Genomic DNA, 18395 nt, shown 5'->3' on the forward strand with positions numbered 1-18395 from the left:
AGACAGTGTGGATGTTGAGAACTATAGCTTTTAGGGCACAGAAGCCCAGCATAAAGGAAAATCAGCAGCCTCAGCATTAACTGGCTTTGACATGACTACAACATCTTCTCCTCCTTATTCAGAAGAACGCAGTTGGAAAAGTTTAACGGGAAAAAGGTGCTCCTTAGAACTATTAACTGAATGTGCAAACACAGCTAGGAAATGGCCCTTTGTGGCATCCGCCAATCTCACCAGCGCATCGATCCTTTCCTTCTGCAGGCTCTCCAATTTCCTCTGCAGAGATGCCACCTCCTGACGAAGAGTCACAGCCTCTTCCTGCCTTTCACAGGCCTCTTTCTCCAGGGCAGTTTCTCGAGAGGTCTGCTTGACTGCTGCCTCCCACAAATCTGCAGCAGGGAGGGGGAAGGAACAGGAGAAAGGAGAAGGGGAAAAGCAAAGCAAAGGCAAACTGATGTGCATCCTGCAGAGACAACAGCAGTGTCTTCTCTGCCTGCCTGAGTTTGCCAGGCCCTGAGCCCACAAGGGCTCCAAAGCTGACAGAAAGGGAGGAACCTTGCAGGCAGAGAAAAAAGCAGGAATGAAAGGGGCAATGTTCAGAGGGACAGGAAAGTGTGTTTGCTCTAGGCCTTGTGCAGAGTGAGCAATCCAAGAGAGACAAAGGAGAAGGGATGCCTGTGCAGCTCTGCTCCAGAGAGGCCAGTAGCCTGGAGGCTCTGGCAGGGCCTGGAGTTTGGGGGAATCGAGCTGAGGCATCCAGCTACAGCTCCTCAGCACAGACACGGCACCTGGAAGGCTCCTGCTGTGCACGGGATCAGCCATGGCACAGCCGGATGGCACTGCCAGCCACAGCATCTTTCTCAAGAAAAAGCTTTCACTGGCACTTGGATGGATAAATCTCCTGCTGGTTGTTTTTCCCCTCTGCCATCTCTGGGCACTTTTCCTCTGCGAGCCATCAGCGAGATCCCCGCAGGTGAGACAGGATGGGGCAGTGGGTGGGAGAGGAGAAGCTGTACCTTGCTCTTTTTTCTCCAGCTGTTTCAGCAGCTCCTGATTGTGGGCTCTGAGATGGTCCCTCTGGGCCTGTGTCTTCCTCAGCTCCAGCTCCATGTCCTTGCACTGTATGGCCATGGCCTCTGCTCTTTCCTCAGAGCTCTGGAGCCTCAAATGCAGCTCAGACACCTCTGCCTCCAGCACTTCAACAGAGTCCCTCAAAGCGCAATCTCCTAATGGAGACTCCTCCAGTTCCTGCAGCAGCTGCTTCTCTTGAGCTGCCAGGGAAGCCTCTATTTGCAGCACTGTGTCGTGCAGGGTCTGGATCTGGAAGATGGATGCACAGAGCCTCAGGGACAGGGCTGCTCCTGAGGCTGCAGAGTGGGCCGCAGGGAGAGCAGCAAAGAAGAAATTATTTCAGGCAAAAACCATGCCAAAACCAAAAGGCAGAAAAGCAAGGATTCCAAAGGAGACAAATGTAGAGAAAAGTGGGAAAGGGAGGCAATGGGCATCCGTGAGGCTGCAGCTCTGAACAGCAGCTGAGATGGCTGCGCTGGAAGTGCCCTGCCCAGCCTGCCATAGCCACCTCTGTGTCCCCACATTGCTCAGTGCCCGGCACAGGCACCAACTCTGTCTGGGACAACACTGCTAACTGAGGGACACAGAGGCTCCAGAGGAGTCTGCTGCTGCTCCCCTCCCAGATTTCCTGCTGGGACTCAGGAGAGAACGGTGCAAAACTTGGGCAGCAGACAGCAGATCCAGCCTCGGCCTCAGGGTGCAGCAGCAGCCCCGGGCAGAAGACGGCAGCTGTGCGTGCTGCTGGGAGGGGAAAGAGGTTGGGGCCTCCAAGGCAAAGGTGCTGTTGTGTGTCCCTGGAGAAGAGGACGCCACTGCACAGCTTACCTGGGTGTTGAGCTCCCGCAGTTGTCCAGCGCGGTGAGAAGAGAGCTGTTGGGCCTGCTGAAGAGCAGATTGACGCGGAGACACCTGATAGTTTAGTGCCAGGTGCTTCTCTTCCAGAGTTCTGAGGCACTGGTTCTTCTCCTCCAGAGACACTATCAGCCTAGAAGGGAAGCAAGAAACTCATTGCTACACGGTATCAGATTTTATAAACTCTCAGGACTTGCAGCACCTCAGGGAAAAACTCCTCTGTCTGATGAGGTCTGTCTAAACAACTTGGCTGTTTGTTCTCCCTGCAGTCCCAGCCCAGCATGTGCCTACTCTGCTTTTGGCCCTGAAAGAACAGGGAGTTCCTGCCTACATGCCCTACCTTCTTTTTGAGGTGGGAATGTGAATACAAACCTAAGAAAGTCTTGCAATGAAGACATTAGAGGAGAGGAACCATTTTCTTCTTTGGACTAACCAGGCTCCAAGGGAGGGAGGTTTGGTCAACATGGAAGAGACGTTTCCTTCCCCCATCTTGTATGTCCAGGTAGGAGGAGCAGCACCCTACAGCCAGGGGATCTCAGGCGAGTTCCCTAAGATCTACCAGCACCCATCCTACTTTCAGCCGGAGAAACAAAGGCCCAAGTGGCAACAGAGGCTTGGAGCAAAAGCTGATGGAAGATGCAGAAGGCTCCAGGCAAGCAGGAGTGCCCTGCCTTTCCTTTGCCTTCTTCTTGGAAGAAGAATCCTGTGGCACTGAAGACTGGCAGGACTTGATCAGCTGGAGGAGCCCCCCATACCTTGGTCCTGTTTCTTGCATTCTTTGCACAGTCAGTAAAGCCTGTGACTGGGCAGGGTGGCAGGGAGCCTGCTTGGCCCCCTCCAGGCACCGGGGCACATTTTATGAGGAACCATGCAACAGAGCCATTCTTGTTGCTGGGCTGCCTCCGGGGGCAATCTGGCCTAGATCAGCAATCAGGGCCTTCAGATGGTTCTGCCCAGAAAAAGCATCAGAGGCCAGGCTGATCCACATCCCAGAGGCTTCAAGTTACAGGACCCAAGGTGGAGATGATGGATGAACCCTGCTCCTTACAATGCAGCTCGGGCAGTGTCAACACACCCACCTAAAAACACAATACCCCCTAGAGGGAAAGAGCCACCCCAAAATCCTTTCTCTGCAGAAAAACTCTGTTTGAAGTCTTAAAAGTAAAGAAAATGAAAGACAACATCCAGACAAGGAGAAGTGTCTGCACGGAGAGTTCAGAATCTGCCACTTAGGAAATGCTGCCAGAGCCCCTGGCAGGTGCAAAGAGGGCAAAGAGGGAATCCATTCACCACAATGCAGAGTCCCACAGGCTTTCATTTACCTGGCTTTTTCCTTCTCTAGGGCATTCACGGAAGCCTGCAATTCTGAATTTTGCTGAGCCACTTCTTCCCAGCGATTCCTTTCCCTCTCCAAGGACTCCAGATGCACTTGCAGATCCTTTTTCTGATTTTCTTCCTCCTTCAGCATCTTCTGGATGTGCTCAACCTCCAACAGCTTCTGCCTGGACTCTTCCTGGGCCTCCCTCACCTCTTGCTGGGCTCTCTGGACAGTCGTTTCCTGGGACTCTCGGGAGGCTGCCAGCTGAGATGTCAACTCTCCCACCTCCAGTCAAAGGGAACAAAGCAGTCAGGGGCTGCAGCCACAGCTTGTCACTGTCAGCCACAGCACAGGCTGAGAGGAAAGGCAAAGGACAACTTTCCATTTCTCCCTGTCCTGAGAGCACCAGATTCACACTGGATATGGACAGGGCACCTGAAAAAGCACCTCCCAAACCAAGGCTGGCAAGGAGAGGCCAGCAGGAATCCATGCTGATGGTTGCTGGCCAACAGCCCAGAGGACTAGCCCAGCTGTCCAGAGCAGCAGCTGAGATTCAGCAGAGCACTGGGTGTCCTGCAGAGCAGCTGCCATGGAGCCCCCAGAGCCCAAGACAGCCCCAGGGATCACCCCACCAGCTGCTGCTCTGCCATGGAAAAGCAAGAACGCCACAGACCCCTCGCTGCAAGGCTGCACTGCCAGTGCTGTTTCACTCACCTGCTTTTGTAGAGCCTCCCTCTGCTCAAGGAGCAGATTCATTTCCTCTTTGAGGCCTTGTAGCTCTTCCTCCTGCCTCCTCTGCACTGCCGGGTTTTCACTGTAAGCTTCCTCCAGCTCAGCTCGCCGCTCTACCTCCACATAGTTCCTGGTGATCTGCAGCAGAGATACCTGCTGCTGAGCAGCAATCAGCTTGGATTCCAGGCTCTCCTTTGCTGACCTACGAGTTGCACATACGGAGAGACATGAGTTGCTTGCTCCAGACACCCACAGCTGGGTATTCCAGGACGACGTGGCTCAAGATCCCCACACCTGAGTATGGGAAATGGGCCACGTGGAAACTCGCCCAGACAAGGCACATTTGTGCCATCTCAACAGCAGAGCAGGGCCCTCTGAGGGACTGCCCAGGCCTTCCTGTGGCCTGGCATAGCACAGACAGCCCAGCCCAACTTGGCCTCAACAGCCAAACCTTCAGTTGCTGATCCTGACCTATGACACTGGCTAGCTGTGTCCAAACAGGCTGGGGCGACGAGCAAAAGCCCAGCCCCTGCTCACAGCCCTTCTCTCATCAGCACTTCCAAGCTGCTCTGCAGGGGGACACAACAGACTCTTGTCCTTGCTGACTGCTGACTTTTTAATGCTCTTGATAATGGACATAAAGGAACATCATCTTCCAGACACCCTGTATTTGTGAGACTTCAGAACTACTTTGCATGACACGGTAAAATCTCATGGTCACGGCAGCACTTGTAAAAATTCAGAACACCCTTTTGTCTGAACAACAACCACCTGAATGCAGAGACTGCAGTTTAAACTCTTGCAAGGTCATGGAGTAGACTTGCCACCTTTATTTTAGTGTTGTGGGCCAAGCAGGCAGTAGCCCGAGGCACTTGTCCTTCTTTACAGAGTGAGAGGGACCATCCAAAGGGAGCTTGGCAGGTTTGGCAGCTGGGTGCCCATCAACAATCAGCAAGAATCCCCAGAGGCTGTTGAGAATTCCAAAGAGCTTTCCCTGCTGCTCTCCAGCCAGCTCTAGGGCCTGTCCCACACTTCTCAAGAGTGTGCTTGGAAGCAGAAAGCCCTCAAGATTTTCAGCAGGAGCCTCTGGCTTGCCCCTGAATGGCAGTGTGCTACTCCCAACGTGCCAAGGTTGGAGCCTGGAATGCTGAAGACGAAGCTTCAGTTCTGAAGATCAGGATCATGTCAGGCTACTTGGTAAGGAATGAGGGATGTTCAATGCCCAGAACAAGGAACCAAAGCCAAGAGAAACCTGAGGTTTCACTCAGCATCTGCATGGTTTAACTACTACTCAGTTCAGGGCTGGGTGGATTGCTTTGGACTTCCCAGAGGAGTGTGCTCGGCGGCACAAACAGGAGCTCATGGCTCCTGAGCTGACGAGAGCTTTGCTGGCTTTAGGTGTCAGAAAAAGAACCTTCCCATTGTGACATATTTTTGTTCTTGAGACTCTTCCATATTCTGACCAGGGAATATTAAAATACCACAAAAGATTCTACTCCCTGCCTTTACCTGGTCTCCTCCAGCTGCCTGGAAAGGTCTTGTTGGAGCCACTCCATGGCTGCCAGTCGGCCCTCAAGGTCAGCCTTCTGGCCCAGCAGCTCCTGCTCTCGGCACACCTGGGCCAGTGCGTGCCCTTGGCCAGAGGATTCCGGGCTCAGCTGCTCCAGAGAGCAGCTCGATGAATCTTGCTCCTGGGAAACCTGGAAGTGGGACAAGGTACAGCTCGAGCCCTTCCCCGGGAGCCCTGTGCAGAGCCAGCCAGTGGCACCTCGCAGGCAGCCAGAGGACAAGGAGCACCTGTGCTCTGGGCTCAAAGTTTCACAGCATCTGCCCTATGCAGCTCTGATAGCCGGGGCTGCCAAAAGCCTCTGGCACTGTTACCTTGGAAGTGCTGTGTCAGGCCCTGCTGGCTTGCCTGGGACCAGACAGCTCCTTCCCAACAAACATCCCCACTCCAAACTCCGTGTTGTCACCCAAAAATACTGCATCTTCTGCAACTGCCAATACCATTTACTCTAAGCACCAGGAGTGCAGCTGATTTTCAGCCATTGGTCCACTTTAGTCCATCACTCAGTTTAGTCCATCCCTCTGCTCACCTGCTCCATTACTTCCCACACCAAATCCAAACCCCCATGTGTTGCGTGGGCACAGGAAAAGCAGCTCCCCATGCCTAGCTTTTGGCCTGGAGCAGATTGGAACAGTAAGCTGCAGAGCTGGAGCAGTCTTTCTGGGTGAGCCAGGAAACAATCTGGCAGTCAATGGTCTCTGGCTGGAGCCAGGCAGACAGACAAGGCTGCCTGCTGCAGCCCGGGCTGCTTTACCCAAGCAGGCCTGGACTGACAGGGATAGAGACCCACCTCCTCATGGGAAACAGCACTGGAATAATTCAGGGACCCTGGAGTGGACTGAAGGTCAATGCCAGTGCCTGCCTGGATACCAGACTTCCCCATCAGGATGTACAAGTCTTTCATCAGAGACCCTTTGGCAATTTCACTTTTCTTCAGTGCAGCACTCAGTACTTGGGTGTTCTCTCTCCATTTCTTCAAAGAAGCCGCCCCATGCTCCAACTCTTCCTGCTCGCCTTCCCTCTCCACTTCTGATTCTTGAGTATTTTCCTTATGTCTTCTTAACTCAGCTGCATGCATTTCATTCTTCTCTTCCACGTCTCTCATGTGCTGCTGGTTCAATTTCCGTTCATGCTGCCAAAACAGGGAGAAAAAGGGTCACTCATTCGCCCCCTCGGTTTGCTTTTCAGACCAGATCTGGACTCCTGCTGCAGACCTTTCCTGCCCCTCGGGATGCTGCAGACCTTTGCTGGGCACCCCCCTTGATGCTGCTCTTTCCCAGCTCACTCAGCTTGTCCCAGCTTCCTTTCTGCCCTTCCCCAAGCTCTTGCAGCCCCACTCCAGTGCTCCTCTGGGGAGGAGCTGCCAGATCTGCAGCCAGGATTTCAAGTCCATGCTAAGCAGGATTTAGGCAGTGCCACGAGGATGTGCTCTCCATCAGGGAGGAAGGGAAGAGCAAACACCCCCAGCATTTCCTTCCCTGGGCTTGGGCTGACAGCAGTGGTTTTCCAGCTCTGCTGTGTAGAGTTTCCATGGCTCCATCCCCGAGAGCCCCACTGCCCTCTCTTGGAGCAGCAATGGCCAGATCCCTCTGTCATCCTCTGCTGCCACTCAGAACGAGTTCTCCCCTTGCAGGCACACGTCCTGGTGTGGATCAGCACTTGGCTTTCCTCTCTTCTCTCCCCACTGGCTGCTCTCAGATGGCCGAGGCCAAACACCTTTCTATTAACAGCAAACTTGCTCCTCTCATCCCTCCTTCCAGATCCAGATATTTAGGAATCTGGACGTGGGTTTGGACACGAGGAATTCCCCAAACCATGCAATGTCCATAGAGACAGTGTGGATGTTGAGAACTATAGCTTTTAGGGCACAGAAGCCCAGCATAAAGGAAAATCAGCAGCCTCAGCATTAACTGGCTTTGACATGACTACAACATCTTCTCCTCCTTATTCAGAAGAACGCAGTTGGAAAAGTTTAACGGGAAAAAGGTGCTCCTTAGAACTATTAACTGAATGTGCAAACACAGCTAGGAAATGGCCCTTTGTGGCATCCGCCAATCTCACCAGCACATCGATCCTTTCCTTCTGCAGGCTCTCCAATTTCCTCTGCAGAGATGCCACCTCCTGACGAAGAGTCACAGCCTCTTCCTGCCTTTCACAGGCCTCTTTCTCCAGGGCAGTTTCTCGAGAGGTCTGCTTGACTGCTGCCTCCCACAAATCTGCAGCAGGGAGGGGGAAGGAACAGGAGAAAGGAGAAGGGGAAAAGCAAAGCAAAGGCAAACTGATGTGCATCCTGCAGAGACAACAGCAGTGTCTTCTCTGCCTGCCTGAGTTTGCCAGGCCCTGAGCCCACAAGGGCTCCAAAGCTGACAGAAAGGAAGGAACCTTGCAGGCAGAGAAAAAAGCAGGAATGAAAGGGGCAATGTTCAGAGGGACAGGAAAGTGTGTTTGCTCTTGGCCTTGTGCAGAGTGAGCAATCCAAAAGAGACAAAGGAGAGGGGATGCCTGTGCAGCCCTGCTCCAGAGAGGCCAGTAGCCTGGAGGCTCTGGCAGGGCCTGGAGTTTGGGGGAATCGAGCTGAGGCATCCAGCTACAGCTCCTCAGCACAGACACGGCACCTGGAAGGCTCCAGCTGTGCACGGGATCAGCCATGGCACAGCCGGATGGCACTGCCAGCCACAGCATCTTTCTCAAGAAAAAGCTTTCACTGGCACTTGGATGGATAAATCTCCTGCTGGTTGTTTTTCCCCTCTGCCCTCTCTGGGCACTTTTCCTCTGCGAGCCATCAGCGAGATCCCCGCAGGTGAGACAGGATGGGGCAGTGGGTGGGAGAGGAGAAGCTGTACCTTGCTCACTTTGCTCCAGCTGTTTCAGCAGCTCCTGATTGTGGGCTCTGAGATGGTCCCTCTGAGCCTGTGTCTTCCTCAGTTCCAGCTCCATGTCCTTACACTGTATGGCCATGGCCTCTGCTCTTTCCTCAGAGCTCTGGAGCCTCACACGCAGCTCAGACACCTCAGTTTCCAGCAGCTGCTTCTCTTGAGTTGCCTGGTGAGCTGTCTGCTCTCTCTCTGTCAGCAGCTTGGCCTGCATCTGGAAGATGGATGCACAGAGCCTCAGGGACAGGGCTGCTCCTGAGGCTGCAGAGTGGGCCGCAGGGAGAGCAGCAAAGAAGAAATGATTTCAGGCAAAAACCATGCCAAAACCAAAAGGCAGAAAAGCAAGGATTCCAAAGGAGACAAATGTAGAGAGAAGAGGGAAAGGGAGGCAATGGGCATCCTTGAGGCTGCAGCTCTGAACAGCAGCTGAGATGGCTGCGCTGGAAGTGCCCTGCCCAGCCTGCCATAGCCACCTCTGTGTCCCCACATTGCTCAGTGCCCGGCACAGGCACCAACTCTGTCTGGGACAACACTGCTAACTGAGGGACACAGAGGCTCCAGAGGAGTCTGCTGCTGCTCCCCTCCCAGATTTCCTGCTGGGAGCCGGGAGAGAACGGTGCAAAACTTGGGCAGCAGACAGCAGATCCAGCCTCGGCCTCAGGGTGCAGCAGCAGCCCCGGGCAGAAGACGGCAGCTGTGCGTGCTGCTGGGAGGGGAAAGAGGTTGGGGCCTCCAAGGCAAAGGTGCTGTTGTGTGTCCCTGGAGAAGAGGACGCCACTGCACAGCTTACCTGGGTGTTGAGCTCCCGCAGTTGTCCAGCGCGGTGAGAAGAGAGCTGTTGGGCCTGCTGAAGAGCAGATTGACACGGAGACACCTGATAGTTCAGTGCCAGGTGCTTCTCTTCCAGCGTTCTGAGGCACTGGCTCTTCTCCTCCAGAGACACTATCAGCCTAGAAGGGAAGCAAGAAACTCATTGCTACACGGTATCAGATTTTATAAACTCTCAGGACTTGCAGCACCTCAGGGAAAAACTCCTCTGTCTGATGAGTTCTGTCTAAACAACTTGGCTGTTTGTTCCCCCTGCAGTCCCAGCCCAGCATGTGCCTACTCTGCTTTTGGCCCTGAAAGAACAGGGAGTTCCTGCCTACATGCCCTACCTTCTTTTTGAGGTGGGAATGTGAATACAAACCTAAGAAAATCTTGCAATGAAGACATTAGAGGAGAGGAACCATTTTCTTCTTTGGACTAACCAGGCTCCAAGGGAGGGAGGTTTGGTCAACATGGAAGAGACGTTTCCTTCCCCCATCTTGTATGTCCAGGTAGGAGGAGCAGCACCCTACAGCCAGGGGATCTCAGGCGAGTTCCCTAAGATCTACCAGCACCCATCCTACTTTCAGCCGGAGAAACAAAGGCCCAAGTGGCAACAGAGGCTTGGAGCAAAAGCTGATGGAAGATGCAGAAGGCTCCAGGCAAGCAGGAGTGCCCTGCCTTTCCTTTGCCTTCTTCTTGGAAGAAGAATCCTGTGGCACTGAAGACTGGCAGGACTTGATCAGCTGGAGGAGCCCCCCATACCTTGGTCCTGTTTCTTGCATTCTTTGCACAGTCAGTAAAGCCTGTGACTGGGCAGGGTGGCAGGGAGCCTGCTTGACCCCCTCCAGGCACCGGGGCACATTTTATGAGGAACCATGCAACAGAGCCATTCTTGTTGCTGGGCTGCCTCCGGGGGCAATCTGGCCTAGATCAGCAATCAGGGCCTTCAGATGGTTCTGCCCAGAAAAAGCATCAGAGGCCAGGCTGATCCACATCCCAGAGGCTTCAAGTTACAGGACCCAAGGTGGAGCTGATGGATGTATCCAGCTCCTCACAATGCAGCTCGGGCAGTGTCAACACACCCACCTAAAAACACAATACCCCCTAGAGGGAAAGAGCTACCCCCAAATCCTTTCTCTGCAGAAAAACTCTGTTTGAAGTCTTAAAAGTAAAGAAAATGAAAGACAACATCCAGACAAGGAGAAGTGTCTGCACGGAGAGTTCAGAATCTGCCACTTAGGAAATGCTGCCAGAGCCCCTGGCAGGTGCAAAGAGGGCAAAGAGGGAATCCATTCACCACAATGCAGAGTCCCACAGGCTTTCATTTACCTGGCTTTTTCCTTCTCTAGGGCATTCACGGAAGCCTGCAATTCTGAATTTTGCTGAGCCACTTCTTCCCAGTGATTCCTTTCCCTCTCCAAGGACTCCAGATGCACTTGCAGCTCCTTGTTCAGATTTTCTGCCTCCTCCACGATCTTCTGGATGTGCTCAACCTCCAACAGCTTCTGCCTGGACTCTTCCTGGGCCTCCCTCACCTCTTGCTGGGCTCTCTGGACAGTCGTTTCCTGGGACTCTCGGGAGGCTGCCAGCTGAGATGTCAACTCTCCCACCTCCAGTCAAAGGGAACAAAGCAGTCAGGGGCTGCAGCCACAGCTTGTCACTGTCAGCCACAGCACAGGCTGAGAGGAAAGGCAAAGGACAACTTTCCATTTCTCCCTGTCCTGAGAGCACCAGATTCACACTGGATATGGACAGGGCACCTGAAAAAGCACCTCCCAAACCAAGGCTGGCAAGGAGAGGCCAGCAGGAATCCATGCTGATGGTTGCTGGCCAACAGCCCAGAGGACTAGCCCAGCTGTCCAGAGCAGCAGCTGAGATTCAGCAGAGCACTGTGTGTCCTGCAGAGCAGCTGCCATGGAGCCTCCAGTGCCCAAGACAGCCCCAGGGATCACCCCACCAGCTGCTGCTCTACCATGGAAAAGCAAGAACGCCACAGACCCCTCGCTGCAAGGCTGCACTGCCAGTGCTGTTTCACTCACCTGCTTTTGTAGAGCCTCCCTCTGCTCAAGGAGCAGATTCATTTCCTCTTTGAGGCCTTGTAGCTCTTCCTCGTGCCTCCTCTGCGTTGCCTTGATTTCACTGTAAGCTTCCTCCAGCTCAGCTCGCCGCTCTACCTCCACATAGTTCCTGGTGATCTGCAGCTGAGATATCTGCTGCTGAGCAGCATTCAGCTTGGATTCCAGGCTCTCCTTTGCTGACCTACGAGTTGCACATACGGAGAGACATGAGTTGCTGCTCCAGACACCCACAGCCGGGTATTCCAGGACGACGTGGCTCAAGATCCCCACACCTGAGTATGGGAAATGGGTCACGTGGAAACTCGCCCAGACAAGGCACATTTGTGCCATCTCAACGGCAGAGCAGGGCCCTCTGAGGGACTGCCCAGGCCTTCCTATGGCCTGGCACAGCACAGACAGCCCAGCCCAACTTGGCCTCAACAGCCAAACCTTCAGTTGCTGATCCTGACCTATGACACTGGCTAGCTGTGTCCAAACAGGCTGGGGCGACGAGCAAAAGCCCAGCCCCTGCTCACAGCCCTTCTCTCATCAGCACTTCCAAGCTGCTCTGCAGGGGGACACAACAGACTCTTGTCCTTGCTGACTGCTGACTTTTTAATGCTCTTGATAATGGACATAAAGGAACATCATCTTCCAGACACCCTGTATTTGTGAGACTTCAGAACTACTTTGCATGACACGGTAAAATCTCATGGTCACAGCAGCACTTGTAAAAAATCAGGACACCCTTTTGTCTGAACAACAACCACCTGAATGCAGAGACTGCAGTTTAAACTCTTGCAAGGTCATGGAGTAGACTTGCCACCTTTATTTTAGTGTTGCGGGCCAAGCAGGCAGTAGCCCGAGGCACTTGTCCTTCTTTACAGAGGGAGAGGGACCATCCAAAGGGAGCTTGGCAGGTTTGGCAGCTGGGTGCCCATCAACAATCAGCAAGAATCCCCAGAGGCTGTTGAGAATTCCAAAGAGCTTTCCCTGCTGCTCTCCAGCCAGCTCTAGGGCCTGTCCCACTCTTCTCAAGAGTGTGCTTGGAAGGAGAAAGCCCTCAAGATTTTCAGCAGGAGCCTCTGGCTTGCCCCTGAATGGCAGTGTGCTACTCCCAACGTGCCAAGGTTGGAGCCTGGAATGCTGAAGACGAAGCTTCAGTTCTGAAGATCAGGATCATGTCAGGCTACTTGGTAAGGAATGAGGGATGTTCAATGCCCAGAACAAGGAACCAAAGCCAAGAGAAACCTGAGGTTTCACTCAGCATCTGCATGGTTTAACTACTACTCAGTTCAGGGCTGGGTGGATTGCTTTGGACTTCCCACAGGAGTGTGCTCGGCGGCACAAACAGGAGCTCAAGGCTCACGAGAGCTTTGCTGGCTTTAGGTGTCAGAAAAAGAACCTTCCCATTGTGACATATTTTTGTTCTTGAGACTCTTCCATATTCTGACCAGGGAATATTAAAATACCACAAAAGATTCTACTCCCTGCCTTTACCTGGTCTCCTCCAGCTGCCTGGAAAGGTCTTGTTGGAGCCACTCCATGGCTGCCATTCGGCCCTCAAGGTCAGCCTTCTGGCCCAACAGCTCCTGCTCTCGGCACACCTGGGCCAGTGCGTGCCCTTGGCCAGAGGATTCCGGGCTCAGCTGCTCCAGAGAGCAGCTCGATGAATCTTGCTCCTGGGAAACCTGGAAGTGGGACAAGGTACAGCTCGAGCCCTTCCTCGGGAGCCCTGTGCAGAGCCAGTGGCACCTCGCAGGCAGCCAGAGGACAAGGAGCACCTGTGCTCTGGGCTCAAAGTTTCACAGCATCTGCCCTATGCAGCTCTGATAGCCGGGGCTGCCAAAAGCCTCTGGCACTGTTACCTTGGAAGTGCTGTGTCAGGCCCTGCTGGCTTGCCTGGGACCAGACAGCTCCTTCCCAACAAACATCCCCACTCCAAACTCCGTGTTGTCACCCAAAAATACTGCATCTTCTGCAACTGCCAATACCATTTACTCTAAGCACCAGGAGTGCAGCTGATTTTCAGCCATTGGTCCACTTTAGTCCATCACTCAGTTTAGTCCATCCCTCTGCTCACCTGCTCCATTACTTCCCACACCAAATCCAAACCCCCATGTGTTGCGTGGGCACAGGAAAAGCAGCTCCCCATGCCTAGCTTTTGGCCTGGAGCAGATTGGAACAGTAAGCTCCAGAGCTGGAGCAGTCTTTCTGGGTGAGCCAGGAAACAATCTGGCAGTCAATGGTCTCTGGCTGGAGCCAGGCAGACAGACAAGGCTGCCTGCTGCAGCCCGGGCTGCTTTACCCAAGCAGGCCTGGACTGACAGGGATAGAGACCCACCTCCTCATGGGAAACAGCACTGGAATAATTCAGGGACCCTGGAGTGGACTGAAGGTCAATGCCAGTGCCTGCCTGGATACCAGACTTCCCCATCAGGATGTACAAGTCTTTCATCAGAGACCCTTTGGCAATTTCACTTTTCTTCAGTGCAGCACTCAGTACTTGGGTGTTCTCTCTCCATTTCTTCAAAGAAGCCGCCCCATGCTCCAACTCTTCCTGCTCGCCTTCCCTCTCCACTTCTGATTCTTGAGTATTTTCCTTATGTCTTCTTAACTCAGCTGCGTGCATTTCATTCTTCTCTTCCACGTCTCTCATGTGCTGCTGGTTCAATTTCCGTTCATGCTGCCAAAACAGGGAGAAAAAGGGTCACTCATTCGCCCCCTCGGTTTGCTTTTCAGACCAGATCTGGACTCCTGCTGCAGGGGCAGGCACTGGCTGCCCCTCTCTCTCTGCCCCTCGGGATGCTGCAGACCTTTGCTGGTCTTCCCCCCTTGATTCTGCTCCTTCCCTCAGCCTGTCCCAGCTTCCTTTCTGCCCTTCCCCAAGCTCTTGCAGCCCCACTCCAGTGCTCCTCTGGGGAGGAGCTGCCAGATCTGCAGCCAGGATTTCAAGTCCATGCTAAGCAGGATTTAGGCAGTGCCACGAGGATGTGCTCTCCATCAGGGAGGAAGGGAAGAGCAAACACCCCCAGCATTTCCTTCCCTGGGCTTGGGCTGACAGCAGTGGTTTTCCAGCTCTGCTGTGTAGAGTTTCCATGGCTCCATCCCCGAGAGCCCCACTGCCCTCTCTTGGAGCAGCAATGGCCAGATCCCTCTGTCATCCTCTGCTGCCACTCAGGACGAGTTCTCCCCTTGCAGGCACACGTCCTGGTGTGGATCAGCACTTGGCTTTCCTCTCTTCTCTCCCCACTGGCTGCTCTCAGATGGCCAAGGCCAAACACCTTTCTATTAACAGCAAACTTGCTCCTCTCATCCCTCCTTCCAGATCCAGATATTTAGGAATCTGGACGTGGGTTTGGACACGAGGAATTCCCCAAACCATGCAATGTCCATAGAGACAGTGTGGATGTTGAGAACTATAGCTTTTAGGGCACAGAAGCCCAGCATAAAGGAAAATCAGCAGCCTCAGCATTAACTGGCTTTGACATGACTACAACATCTTCTCCTCCTTATTCAGAAGAACGCAGTTGGAAAAGTTTAACGGGAAAAAGGTGCTCCTTAGAACTATTAACTGAATGTGCAAACACAGCTAGGAAATGGCCCTTTGTGGCATCCGCCAATCTCACCAGCGCATCGATCCTTTCCTTCTGCAGGCTCTCCAATTTCCTCTGCAGAGATGCCACCTCCTGACGAAGAGTCACAGCCTCTTCCTGCCTTTCACAGGCCTCTTTCTCCAGGGCAGTTTCTCGAGAGGTCTGCTTGACTGCTGCCTCCCACAAATCTGCAGCAGGGAGGGGGAAGGAACAGGAGAAAGGAGAAGGGGAAAAGCAAAGCAAAGGCAAACTGATGTGCATCCTGCAGAGACAACAGCAGTGTCTTCTCTGCCTGCCTGAGTTTGCCAGGCCCTGAGCCCACAAGGGCTCCAAAGCTGACAGAAAGGGAGGAACCTTGCAGGCAGAGAAAAAAGCAGGAATGAAAGGGGCAATGTTCAGAGGGACAGGAAAGTGTGTTTGCTCTAGGCCTTGTGCAGAGTGAGCAATCCAAGAGAGACAAAGGAGAAGGGATGCCTGTGCAGCTCTGCTCCAGAGAGGCCAGTAGCCTGGAGGCTCTGGCAGGGCCTGGAGTTTGGGGGAATCGAGCTGAGGCATCCAGCTACAGCTCCTCAGCACAGACACGGCACCTGGAAGGCTCCTGCTGTGCACGGGATCAGCCATGGCACAGCCGGATGGCACTGCCAGCCACAGCATCTTTCTCAAGAAAAAGCTTTCACTGGCACTTGGATGGATAAATCTCCTGCTGGTTGTTTTTCCCCTCTGCCATCTCTGGGCACTTTTCCTCTGCGAGCCATCAGCGAGATCCCCGCAGGTGAGACAGGATGGGGCAGTGGGTGGGAGAGGAGAAGCTGTACCTTGCTCTTTTTTCTCCAGCTGTTTCAGCAGCTCCTGATTGTGGGCTCTGAGATGGTCCCTCTGGGCCTGTGTCTTCCTCAGCTCCAGCTCCATGTCCTTGCACTGTATGGCCATGGCCTCTGCTCTTTCCTCAGAGCTCTGGAGCCTCAAATGCAGCTCAGACACCTCTGCCTCCAGCACTTCAACAGAGTCCCTCAAAGCGCAATCTCCTAATGGAGACTCCTCCAGTTCCTGCAGCAGCTGCTTCTCTTGAGCTGCCAGGGAAGCCTCTATTTGCAGCACTGTGTCGTGCAGGGTCTGGATCTGGAAGATGGATGCACAGAGCCTCAGGGACAGGGCTGCTCCTGAGGCTGCAGAGTGGGCCGCAGGGAGAGCAGCAAAGAAGAAATTATTTCAGGCAAAAACCATGCCAAAACCAAAAGGCAGAAAAGCAAGGATTCCAAAGGAGACAAATGTAGAGAAAAGTGGGAAAGGGAGGCAATGGGCATCCGTGAGGCTGCAGCTCTGAACAGCAGCTGAGATGGCTGCGCTGGAAGTGCCCTGCCCAGCCTGCCATAGCCACCTCTGTGTCCCCACATTGCTCAGTGCCCGGCACAGGCACCAACTCTGTCTGGGACAACACTGCTAACTGAGGGACACAGAGGCTCCAGAGGAGTCTGCTGCTGCTCCCCTCCCAGATTTCCTGCTGGGACTCAGGAGAGAACGGTGCAAAACTTGGGCAGCAGACAGCAGATCCAGCCTCGGCCTCAGGGTGCAGCAGCAGCCCCGGGCAGAAGACGGCAGCTGTGCGTGCTGCTGGGAGGGGAAAGAGGTTGGGGCCTCCAAGGCAAAGGTGCTGTTGTGTGTCCCTGGAGAAGAGGACGCCACTGCACAGCTTACCTGGGTGTTGAGCTCCCGCAGTTGTCCAGCGCGGTGAGAAGAGAGCTGTTGGGCCTGCTGAAGAGCAGATTGACGCGGAGACACCTGATAGTTTAGTGCCAGGTGCTTCTCTTCCAGAGTTCTGAGGCACTGGTTCTTCTCCTCCAGAGACACTATCAGCCTAGAAGGGAAGCAAGAAACTCATTGCTACACGGTATCAGATTTTATAAACTCTCAGGACTTGCAGCACCTCAGGGAAAAACTCCTCTGTCTGATGAGGTCTGTCTAAACAACTTGGCTGTTTGTTCTCCCTGCAGTCCCAGCCCAGCATGTGCCTACTCTGCTTTTGGCCCTGAAAGAACAGGGAGTTCCTGCCTACATGCCCTACCTTCTTTTTGAGGTGGGAATGTGAATACAAACCTAAGAAAGTCTTGCAATGAAGACATTAGAGGAGAGGAACCATTTTCTTCTTTGGACTAACCAGGCTCCAAGGGAGGGAGGTTTGGTCAACATGGAAGAGACGTTTCCTTCCCCCATCTTGTATGTCCAGGTAGGAGGAGCAGCACCCTACAGCCAGGGGATCTCAGGCGAGTTCCCTAAGATCTACCAGCACCCATCCTACTTTCAGCCGGAGAAACAAAGGCCCAAGTGGCAACAGAGGCTTGGAGCAAAAGCTGATGGAAGATGCAGAAGGCTCCAGGCAAGCAGGAGTGCCCTGCCTTTCCTTTGCCTTCTTCTTGGAAGAAGAATCCTGTGGCACTGAAGACTGGCAGGACTTGATCAGCTGGAGGAGCCCCCCATACCTTGGTCCTGTTTCTTGCATTCTTTGCACAGTCAGTAAAGCCTGTGACTGGGCAGGGTGGCAGGGAGCCTGCTTGGCCCCCTCCAGGCACCGGGGCACATTTTATGAGGAACCATGCAACAGAGCCATTCTTGTTGCTGGGCTGCCTCCGGGGGCAATCTGGCCTAGATCAGCAATCAGGGCCTTCAGATGGTTCTGCCCAGAAAAAGCATCAGAGGCCAGGCTGATCCACATCCCAGAGGCTTCAAGTTACAGGACCCAAGGTGGAGATGATGGATGAACCCTGCTCCTTACAATGCAGCTCGGGCAGTGTCAACACACCCACCTAAAAACACAATACCCCCTAGAGGGAAAGAGCCACCCCAAAATCCTTTCTCTGCAGAAAAACTCTGTTTGAAGTCTTAAAAGTAAAGAAAATGAAAGACAACATCCAGACAAGGAGAAGTGTCTGCACGGAGAGTTCAGAATCTGCCACTTAGGAAATGCTGCCAGAGCCCCTGGCAGGTGCAAAGAGGGCAAAGAGGGAATCCATTCACCACAATGCAGAGTCCCACAGGCTTTCATTTACCTGGCTTTTTCCTTCTCTAGGGCATTCACGGAAGCCTGCAATTCTGAATTTTGCTGAGCCACTTCTTCCCAGCGATTCCTTTCCCTCTCCAAGGACTCCAGATGCACTTGCAGATCCTTTTTCTGATTTTCTTCCTCCTTCAGCATCTTCTGGATGTGCTCAACCTCCAACAGCTTCTGCCTGGACTCTTCCTGGGCCTCCCTCACCTCTTGCTGGGCTCTCTGGACAGTCGTTTCCTGGGACTCTCGGGAGGCTGCCAGCTGAGATGTCAACTCTCCCACCTCCAGTCAAAGGGAACAAAGCAGTCAGGGGCTGCAGCCACAGCTTGTCACTGTCAGCCACAGCACAGGCTGAGAGGAAAGGCAAAGGACAACTTTCCATTTCTCCCTGTCCTGAGAGCACCAGATTCACACTGGATATGGACAGGGCACCTGAAAAAGCACCTCCCAAACCAAGGCTGGCAAGGAGAGGCCAGCAG

The 18395-nt window shown here is 53.7% G+C and overlaps 1 protein-coding gene across 1 annotated transcript in view; it reads right to left on the bottom strand.

The window, feature by feature from the left end:
• The window catches only part of LOC137484411 (nesprin-1-like), a 143387-nt gene that overhangs the window by 46573 nt on the left and 78419 nt on the right, over window positions 1-18395 (bottom strand). The window contains exons 49-66 of the mRNA XM_068208285.1: window positions 17918-18198; window positions 16569-16728; window positions 15689-15992; window positions 14907-15061; window positions 13622-13963; window positions 12778-12968; window positions 11260-11479; window positions 10550-10830; window positions 9201-9360; window positions 8381-8624; window positions 7599-7753; window positions 6328-6669; window positions 5480-5670; window positions 3953-4172; window positions 3243-3523; window positions 1894-2053; window positions 1014-1317; window positions 232-386 (exon numbers count right to left, since the gene is read on the bottom strand). Of these exons, the coding sequence (XP_068064386.1) occupies window positions 232-386; window positions 1014-1317; window positions 1894-2053; window positions 3243-3523; window positions 3953-4172; window positions 5480-5670; window positions 6328-6669; window positions 7599-7753; window positions 8381-8624; window positions 9201-9360; window positions 10550-10830; window positions 11260-11479; window positions 12778-12968; window positions 13622-13963; window positions 14907-15061; window positions 15689-15992; window positions 16569-16728; window positions 17918-18198 (4146 nt within the window). The remainder of the gene's footprint in view (window positions 1-231; window positions 387-1013; window positions 1318-1893; window positions 2054-3242; window positions 3524-3952; window positions 4173-5479; window positions 5671-6327; window positions 6670-7598; window positions 7754-8380; window positions 8625-9200; window positions 9361-10549; window positions 10831-11259; window positions 11480-12777; window positions 12969-13621; window positions 13964-14906; window positions 15062-15688; window positions 15993-16568; window positions 16729-17917; window positions 18199-18395) is intronic.

Source organism: Anomalospiza imberbis, chromosome 17 (genome assembly GCF_031753505.1).
Source record: "Anomalospiza imberbis isolate Cuckoo-Finch-1a 21T00152 chromosome 17, ASM3175350v1, whole genome shotgun sequence".
NCBI lineage: Eukaryota > Metazoa > Chordata > Aves > Passeriformes > Viduidae > Anomalospiza > Anomalospiza imberbis.